Source organism: Stegostoma tigrinum, chromosome 34 (assembly GCF_030684315.1).
Source record: "Stegostoma tigrinum isolate sSteTig4 chromosome 34, sSteTig4.hap1, whole genome shotgun sequence".
Classification (NCBI taxonomy): Eukaryota; Metazoa; Chordata; class Chondrichthyes; order Orectolobiformes; family Stegostomatidae; genus Stegostoma; species Stegostoma tigrinum.
The window spans coordinates 3,715,050-3,725,132 of NC_081387.1; the positions used below are offsets into that span (position 1 = coordinate 3,715,050).

At 43.6% G+C, this 10,083-nt stretch overlaps 2 protein-coding genes across 5 annotated transcripts in view; one reads left to right on the plus strand and one right to left on the minus strand.

The window, feature by feature from the left end:
• The window catches only part of LOC125446386 (zinc finger protein 271-like), a 50,555-nt gene that overhangs the window by 29,461 nt on the left and 11,011 nt on the right, over positions 1-10,083 (minus strand). Inside the window, exon 1 of one of the 3 annotated variants that reach the window (XM_059639653.1) lies at positions 1,161-1,247. The exons of 1 other annotated variant lie outside the window; for it this stretch is intronic. The gene's annotated coding sequence lies outside the window, so the exon portion shown is untranslated. Of the gene's footprint in view, positions 1-892; positions 1,040-1,160; positions 1,248-10,083 lie in introns of those variants that run through there. One more of the 3 variants, XM_059639652.1, reaches the window with a different exon arrangement.
• Positions 2,384-10,006, plus strand: LOC125446396 (gastrula zinc finger protein XlCGF71.1-like). Of its 2 annotated transcripts, none has more exons than XM_048519947.2 (2): positions 2,384-2,451; positions 3,549-10,006. In XM_048519947.2, the coding sequence occupies exon 2, from the start codon at positions 4,057-4,059 to the stop codon at positions 4,756-4,758; it is 702 nt and encodes a 233-aa protein (XP_048375904.1). In that variant the 5' UTR covers positions 2,384-2,451; positions 3,549-4,056; the 3' UTR covers positions 4,759-10,006. The 2 variants fall into 2 exon arrangements, with proteins under 2 accessions (XP_048375904.1, XP_059495686.1); XM_059639703.1 differs by lacking the exon at positions 2,384-2,451 and adding an exon at positions 2,678-2,720.

Sequence of the window (10,083 nt, forward strand, 5' to 3'; positions counted from 1 at the left end):
ACACATCACACTTCTTCAGAAACCACATCAGACTTCACACATTAATTGTATTTCTTGCCAAACCAGAGAAATTTGTTTCTGATTTCAGCATCTGCAGTATTTCGCTTTTACTTTAAACCAATAGCTGTTTTCAGTTCCACAAGATGGATTAATGATCAGGAAACAGGACAAAGCAGTGCATCAGACATTTCCATTATTCTAATCGACTGTTCAGAGATGTGACTACATATCTTTGGAGCAGCTGGAACTTAAACCTGAGCCTCCTGGGAGAGGGGTAGAGACACTACCACGGCACTACTAGAGGCCTTAGCATTAGATATTTCTAACAAATAAGATGCCATTCAGCTGATGATGGATGAAGAGGAATGAAAACTTCCAGGAATGATGTCCTGGCCAACAGTAATACTTCAATCAACACCACCGAAACACAGATGACCTAATCATGGTTATACTGTTGGTTGTGGGAATTTGCCTTGCACACATTCACTGCCGTGATTCCGAAGTGACCACACTTCAGAAGAAAGTGATAACTATCATGATGGTTGCACATTTGGAGGTCAGGGAAAGGCTCCGTATAAATGCAAGCCTTTGTTCACTTTCCTGAGGGACGTATAGGGAGGTGGGAAGTCTTGTGAGGGATTGGTTAAGACAGGAAACATCCGGATCCCATCACGGAGAAGGCCCGAAACGTCAGCTTTTGGGCTCCTGAGATGCTGCTTGGCCTGGTGTGTTCATCCAGCTCCAAATTTTATTATCACGGAGAGAGGTCCGGCTGTTCACAGTCCACGGGACAGTAACCAGCTCCCAACACACACACACACACACAACTTAGCCACATGAAATCAGTAAGAATCCGCAGACACTCTGCTCCTCCCAGATAATTACCCCTCACCTTCTCATATCCAGGAATGAACCACCAACAAAACTCAGGCTGGAAATCAGGAGGGAAATGTTTCCAATAAACACACTCAATATCCAACACACAGCTCCAGTCTAACAGTTCAGCACAAAGCACCGAGTAAACAGCTCTCTCACTGGATCTTCTCACACAGCATAAGGGACATTTCCACCCCTGATTACCCACAGGACAGTCAGACTGCCTGAAGATTGGTGTGGATATTATGGGATACAATTTGTATAAAAGCTGCTCCTTCACTCACCATCTCCTCACTTGGTTTTCAGTCCCTATAGGAAGTGAACCAGCTCTGGAAGAGGAAGAGGAGAGAATGGGCAGAGCGGGTGGGCTCTCTGATTGACGTCTCTCACAGCCAATCCAAATATTTCTGCAGCAACATGAGTTTCCTGAAGCTTGTGAAACTGACCTGTGAAATGGAGGTGACTTTGAGCAGCAGATCAGGTGGAGATTTAAACTTGTCATTGTCTCCATCTGAATAACACTTCACTTATTGCAGCTGCTGCCTCAGTTCCCCGGGACATGTTTGACAGGGATTTCAAGTGTGGGAATAGCATTCTTCATCCTCAGAGACTTTCAAACTGACATCAGTGAGGGATGTGTATCCTTGCATGAGTTTGACAGCAGATCAGAAGAGAAAGACCCACAGCATCCAAGGAGCAATGGTGTCCGATGATGGAATCAGCTCATGCACAGGAGGGAGAGATATCAGAGGGAGGTGAATGAAAGCAGGGATGTCATTACAAAATTGTCTGCGCATTTGAAGAGTGTCTCGAAGAGTTGCAAAGTAACCCAATAACTTCGGAAATGTAGTAGAGGTTGTTGTGTTAGAGTAGATCTCCCTCGAGTTGATTACTCAGATTCAGCATTCACTTCGTCTGGTTCTTCGCCTGGGCTATCCGAATCTCAATTGTCTGAGAGTGATATTGTGCAGCGTGTGTAGCCCGAGGATGATTTTGATCATTCACTCTCTCTGAATACCGTGATCCAACACCAAGGTGTACCGAGTACCTGAAACAGTTCTGTAAAATCCCACCGCTTTTCTCTTTGAGCTGCCTCAGAGAGACATGTATGTACACAAACAACCCCTTCTCCTTAGTGTGACCTGCATGAAATGGTGACATCCACCATGGTAGGAAGGGGAGAATCTAGTCAGCTGACCATCAACTCACTGGACAGAAAATACATGCCTCACTGATGTCAGTTTGAAAGTCTCTGAGGATGAAGAATGCTATTCCCTCACTAGAAATCTCTGTCAAACATTTACCAGGGGAACTGAGGCAGCAGCTGCAATAAGTGAGGCTTTATTTAGATGGGACAATGACAAGTTTAAATCTCCACCTGATCTACTGCTCAAAGTCACCTCCATTTCACTGGTCAGTTTCACAAGCTTCAGGAAACTCATGTTGCTGCAGAAATATTTGGATTGGCTGTGAGAGACGTCAATCAGAGAGCCCACCCACTCTGCCCATTCTCTCCTCTTCCTCTTCCAGAGCTGGTTCACTTCCTATAGGGACTGAAAACCAAGTGAGGAGATGGTGAGTGAAGGAGCAGCTTTTATACAAATTGTATCCCATAATATCCACACCAGTCTTCAGGCAGTCTGACTGTCCTGTGGGCAATCAGGGGTGGAAATGTCCCTTATGCTGTGTGAGAAGATCCAGCTGAGAGAGCTGTTTACTCGGTGCTTTGTGCTGAACTGTTTGACTGGAGCTGTGTGTTGGATATTGAGTGTGTTTATTGGAAACATTTCCCTCCTGATTTCCAACCTGAGTTTTGTTGATGGCTTATTCCTGAATATGAGAAGGTGAGGGGTCATTATATAGGAGGTGCAGAGTGTCTGAGGATTCTTACTGATTTCCTGTAGTTGAGTTCTGTGTGTGAGTGTGAGAGAGAGTGTATGACCTGGTGAAATAATCCTTGAAGAAGAGAACAGAGTGGGCAGAGTGGGGAGCTCTCTGATTGATGTCTCACACAGTCAATCCAAATATTTCTAGATCAGGTGATAAGCAGAAATGCCTTTTCAGGGGACATTAGGTGAGCACATTAGGGAGAAAGGAATGGAAAGGTCTGCTTATAGGGCGAGATAAGGAGGGGTGAGAGCAGGCTCCGATTAAACATAAGTACCAGCATGGGATAAATGGCCTGTTGTTCTCTGTATGCAACTTTTTGTGGTTAGATTTGAACTCCCAGCCTCTTGATTGTTTACCCAGCATCACAGCAATTCAGCATCTGTACTGAGAAACACATTAATTAAAATGTCTTTTTTATGTTAAACAGTCAGTCTGAGTGTAAAATGTCTCCATCAGGACGTCAAAGTTAACTGAATTGATAATCTATTTTAGACTCCACCCGACCGTCTTTCCCATTGCCCTCATGTGCCTGGGAAGATCGGGGTCTGGGCTGAGGAACGAAAGTAGCCACATTGTCTGCCCCCGATCACTATCCAGTGTCCCTGCTGGAAACAGGGTGTGTGACAGTCAAGTGAGGAAAAAGAAAAGACTTGGATATGATCCCCTCCCCTAAAGACAGACTGGCAGCCACTGTGGAACAGTCTGTCACAGAGGAGTCAGCCCCTTCAGCAAAAGAGGAGAGGGAGTTGGAGGGACTCATGTTTCCTTTTCCTGTTTTACAGAAAGATTGCATCGTATTATACCAGAGATTACAGAGAGGATAGACACTGTAGATAGATGCTGACTATCCCCCAAGGAACAGCTACACAACTGTGGGAAGACATCCAGTCCCATCACAGCATTACTCGACACAGAAAAGGTTGGGCAGTGAAACTATCATCTGGAAGTCTCGTCAGGGAATTTTTGAGATATCATCAGATCTGAAACTGGTCAGTGGTGTGGAATCTTCCATCAGAACCAACCTTTCTGAAGATTCAGCTGTGGGCGCTCAGTCAGGGTGAGGCTGGGAGGCAGTGTGACTGGCTTCAAGTGTGATGACAGCTTTAGTTATTCATTGACCTCATGAACCACTGACTCACTCGTATAAATAAAAGGCTGTTCAAGTATGAGGTATATGAGGAGGGCTGCACAGGCTCATAAGATCTCCTGACAGCATGACAGAAGAGATACTTGGAAGTGAAGCCATTCACATGTGATGTGTGGAACCGAAACTACACTCAGTTGAGAGCCATGAGAGACAAACTGATCGATAGAAGCAGCAAGACTTTCAGCTGCAAGCTCTGTGACAAATCATTTTCACAGTCATCATCCCTTCATGTGCACCAACGCATTCACACCGGTGAGAAACCATTTACATGTGAAGTGTGTGACAAATCATTCTCAGACTCATCAACCCTCCGTAAACACCAGCGTATTCACACAGGGGAAAAACCATTCACATGTGAGGTGTGTGACAAATCATTCTCTGATTCATCAAACTTCCGTGCACATCAACGTATTCATACTGGGGAGAAACCATTTACGTGTGAAGTGTGCAACAAATCATTTTTGAAGGTAACAAATCTCCGTGCACACCGACGCATTCACACAGGGGAGAAACCATTCACATGTGAGGTGTGTAACAAATCTTTTTCAAAATTAACAAACCTCCGCAGACATCAACACATTCACACGGGGGAGAAGCTGTTCTCCTGCGAAGTGTGTGACAAAGCATTTACACAGTCGTCAAATCTCCTAGACCATCAGACAGTGCACACAGGAGAAAAACCCTTCAAGTGTGAAATCTGTGATAAAGCTTTTGCCACATCTACAAGGCTGCTGAGACACCAGAGAATCCACACAGGGGAGAAACCATTCAAATGTTACGTTTGTGAAATGTCTTTTATCCAAACATCAGATCTCCTGAGGCACCAGCGGATTCACACAGGGTAAAAAATCATTCACATGCAAGGAGTACAACAAATTGTTCTCACAGTCACCACTGCTCTGTTTACACTAAAGCATTCCCAAAGGGGATAAGCCATTCAAGTATGAGGTGCGCAATCAAGACTTCAACAGTCAGTCATCGATACTGGTGAAACATCAATGCATTCACACTGGAGTGAGATAAAAATCTTTTTCAGTCATTCATCCTCTATGTATGCCACCGCAAAGGAGAGAAACTGTCTACATGGGATACCCACAAAGTTAACCAAATTCTGCAGACATCAGCATATTGACACGTGTGGTGCATATAAACCCTTTACTAAGTCATTTGAACCTCTTGGTTCACCAGGAAATCTACAAGGAAAGAAACCTTCAAATGTAAAGTTTGTCACAAAGCCTTTACAGGATCAATGCGGTTTTTGATAAACCAGATGTTTAAGCACAGAAAAAAATCCTTCAGATGTGGGGATGGTGAGATGGCTTTCATCCAATCTTCAATCGCATTAAGTTCCACGTGATCTGCACACTGGAGAAAATTCTTCAGGTGTACAATGAGCAATTTATACAGTCATTGGACTTTGTGAAAAGCCAGTCACATGCAATGTGTGGGACACACCAATCTCTGACTTGCCCAGTCTTCTTGTACACTAGTACATTAACAAAGAAGTCACTATTCATGTGGAAGTTGTGTCACAAATCATTTTGGTAGTGATGGAAACACATGTAGACCAACGTATTCACACAGGAGAACCCATTCATGTACAAGGTGTATGACAAACCATCCTCTCAGTTGTCAAAATGCCTCCTCTAACAGAGGATCCACAGAGTAGGTTAGTCCTTCAGGCACAAGGTGTGTGACAAAACTTTCTCACAGTTAGCATGTCTGCTGAACCATCAATATATTCACACAGCGAAAGAAGGTAACTGGGGAGAATTCCATTGTAATACCTTCGGACAGTTGAATCTCCTGGAACATCAGTGAGTCCACTTGTGTGACAAACCCTGCCTGTGTGATATGCATCAGGATTGTTTCAGCTTCTCCTTCTCCCTTACAAGACACTGACATCTCCACATGGACTTAGAACGGGGTCCCCGGCTTTCGTTGCACTGAGATCTGTCTGTGTTGTTTCCCATCCAGTGCTCACATAGGGGAGCTGTCATTCCAAAGCGCACTCTGTCTCAAATCTCTCCCATCATCAGTCAAATTTTATCAGAAAGGTCAATTTAACCTTTGACCTGATGGCCAAAGAGCACCAGATGAAGACGTCAATGTGTATAGAAACTCCTCTAGCATCCTTTCAGTGCAGCGTCAGGTACAAGTCACTCGCTGACTCTCACTTTGACCAAGAAGACAATCAGATACTCAGTGGTTAGAAAGGCTTCAGCTCCTGATCGACCAGCACAAGCACTTGGGAGAGAAGCCATTCCTGGGGTAGTAATGGATGTACTTCAATTAGCCTCAGTATCTGAGGGGAGGATCAGCCGGGAATCCTGTTACTTATCACTGAGTCCAGCTGGGAAGTTAGGGGGAGGTCAGAATGTGTTTCGGCTGTGACAGTCTCCATTGTCTCACAACGTTCACTGTCTGGCTCTCCACATGCTGAATGGGCAGTTGGAACAGAGCAGTAGACGCCAATTAATGTCCGCAGTCTGTCCTCCAGGAGGAATTGGAGGGAATGTGGGAGGACAGCAACTTGCATGTCTAAAGCATCGTAATATAGTAAAACATCTTAAAGTGTTTAACATAGACATCATCAGACAAAAATTAACACTGAAACAAATAGATATTGGGAGTGGGTGACCAAAAATATGGCCAAAAGGGCAAAAACAGAACTTGCTGGAAAAACTCAGAAGGTCTGACAACATCTGTGGAGAGAAATTGAAGTAAATGTTTTGGGTCGAGTGACCCTTCCTCAGAACACATACGGCCAAAAACGTTGAATTTAAGTGAATTCATGATCACGGAGCCTGGAATACGTGGTTGTCAACGGTCCAAGGAAAGGAGTGAAATAGAGGGATGTACTAAAGGACAGAATTGCAAGAGCATTGTGATTGTGGTGCGTGATGGGTCTAGAGATGACATCGATAGAGACAGTGAGGCCATGCACTGGAGCATTGGAATTTTAAATTGGAGGTACTGGGGGACTGTAAATCGGTGTGGGTCAGTGAGCACAGGACCAACAGATGTGATCGGATGGAGAGTGCAGTGTTTTACTAGTGCTTATGGAGATGAGAAGATGGGGAGCGGGCAGGAGAGCATTGGAATGGTCTAGTCTAGCCAAGAAGCAACAACTACATGGATGAGAATTTCAACAGCAGATAGTCTGATGTGGGATGGGAGTTGCTTGGAAAGATGTTAGAGGGAGACACATACAGCCACAGAGATCTGCAACATAGAAAAGGGCCCTTCAGCCCATCACAACCGTGCTGGTCAAAAACAATCTCCTAATATTCCATAGAGATAGTAGGAACTGCCAATGCTGGAGAATCTGAGGTAATAAGGTGTAGAGCTGGTCAAGACCCGAAACGTCAGCTTTCCTGCTCCTCTGATGCTGCTCGGCCTGCTGTGTTCATCCAGCTCTACACCTTGTTATCTCCTAATATTCTATTTCCATATTCCAGCAGTTAGCCCATTGCCTTGTTTATCTTGTCATCACAAGTGCATGTCTAAATACTTCTTAAATGTTACGAGGGTTTCTGCCTCGACCACTTTTACAGGAAGTGAGTTCCAGATTCCCACCATCTTCTGGGTGATAAACCTCCTGCCCCTTTCCTTAAACTTATGCCTCCAAATATTGATCCCTCCACCAAGGGGGGAAATTTCTCCTTGTCTACGCAGTCTGTGCCCCTCATAATTTTAAGTATTTCAATCATGTCCTCACTCAATTTCCTGTGCTCTAAGGAAACAACCCTAATCTGTCCAATCTGTCTTCAGAACTAAAATTCTCTAGTCCAGGGAACATCCTGGTAAATCTCCTCTCCAATCATCTATCCCAGTGCAATCACATTCCTCCTACAACGTGGATTCCAGATCTCTCCATGATGCTCTAGCTGTGGCCCAAACAACATTTCCCACAGTTCCAGCATAACTTCACAGTTTTTAAATTCTGTGTCTGAGCTAATAAAGGCAAGTAACCATACGCCTTAACCACTTTATCTACCTGTCTCACTACCTTAAGGGACTGGTGTACATACGCTTCGGTGCTTCCGAGGGTCCTGCCATTCACCATATATTCCCTTGCCTGCATTTTGGTACAACAAACAAGGGCTTGGCTTATAAAATTAATGGTAGGACCTTGAGTAGTGGTGTAATACAGAGGGACCTGGAGGTGCAGGTACATAATTCTTTGAAGTTTGTGTTGCATGTATAGAGGGTGGTTAAAAAAGCATTTGGCATGTTTGCCTTCGTTGCACAGTCCTTTGAGTAAAGGAGTTGGAAAATCATATTGAGGTTGTACAGGACTTTAGTGAGGCCTCTTCTGGAATACTGTGTCCAGTTTTAACTGGCCTATTAAAGGAAGGATATTATTAAGCTGGAAAGGGTTCGGAAGAGCTTTAGCAGGATGTTGCTAGGTATAGAGGGTTGCGTTATAAGGAAATCTGGATAGGCTGGGAATTTTTTTACTTAAGCATTTATAAAATAATGAGAGGTATAGATAGGGTTCATGGCAGTCGTCTTTTCACTAGAATGAGGGATTTCAAAATAAGGAGACACATTTTTCAGGTGAGAGGAGAATAAGTTAAAGAAGACACGAGGGACAAATTTTTTTACACAGAGGGTAGTTTGTATGTGGAATGAACTTCCAGAGGAAGTGATGGATATAGGTACGAATACAACGTTTAAAAGATATTTGGATAACTACATGAATAGAAAATAGGGATATGGGCCAGGAGCAGGCAGATCAGATTAGGTTAGTTTAGAATTATAGTTGGCATGGACTGGTTAGACCAAAGTATCTGTTTCTGTGCTGTATAACTTTGATTCCATAAGTGTATCAATTCATATTTATCCGGATTGAATTCCATTTGCCGTTGATCAGCCCATTTGAACAGTCTGTCTATATCCTCCGGTAATCTGAGGCTATTCACCTCATTATTTGCTGCCCCATCAATTTTCATATCATCTGTGAATTTACTGAAAATCTACTATATTTAAGTCCAAATTATTTACATAAACCATAAACAGCAAGTGTCCCAACACTGCAGAACCCATTGGATATAGGCTTCCAGTCGCAAAAAAACCTCAGCCGTTACTCTCTGCTTCCTACCGTTCAGCCAGTTCTGGATCCCATGGGCTCTGTCCGTTACTATCAGTCTCCTATGGTGGACTTTATCAAACACCTTGCTGAAGTTCAAGTAGACTACATCCAATGCATTGCCCTTATCTACGTACTTGCTCCCCTTTTCAAAAAATGTGACCTCCCCTCAACAAAACTATGCTGTTTGTTCTCGATTAATCCCTGCCTTTCCAAATGCAGATTAATTCTTTTCCTCAGATTTCAGTGATCTTTGTGATGGAGAGACTGTAGGTTAGGGAAATTGGTGGTTGAAGAGGATGAGACTGACCAATTATTGTTGGGGATGACAGTGGAGAGATTAATTGAAAGGTATTTAAGGAATGTAGGACTGAAGTAATCCTTTGAGCTTGTGACACCATTCAGTTGGACCATGGTTGATCCATATTTTAACCCTGTCTACCTGCCTTGACTCTGTAACACTTAATATCCTTGTCCAACAATAAACCTATATATCTCAGTTCGGAAATTTTCATTTGACCTCCATGTTCAACAGCCTTTTGTGGTGAGAGAGTGCCAGATTTCCAGTTGCCTTTTTGTGAAGAAGTGTTTGCTGAACAGCCTCGCTCTAATTTTAATGCCCTGCCCCTTGTTCTGGTTCTCCTACCACAATGATCATTTCTGTCAAACTGATCACTTAAATAGTACCCTGTTAAACCTAAATATTGTTAAGAAGAGATGCATTGTTGAAGGCTTTGATGTTGGTCTCATCAAGACTGGGTGACAAGAACCCAAACTCTCAAAGAGAACACCAATTTATATGGCATAAAAAGGGGGGCTTGAGGCCAAGCCTCTGATGTCTGAATTTATTTTCATAGAACTTGGGTACAGTGAAACTTGTGCAGTTGTAATGACCAAATAGATGCCATGAGATCCTCTGGAGGACCTGTTCTTGCTGATACCTTAAATAAAAACCGAAAGAACTGCGGATGCTGTAAATCAGAAACAAAAACAGAAGTTGCTGGAAAAGCTCAGCAGGTCTGACAGCATCTGTGAATAGAAATCAGAGTTAACGTTTCGGGTCCAGTGACCCTTC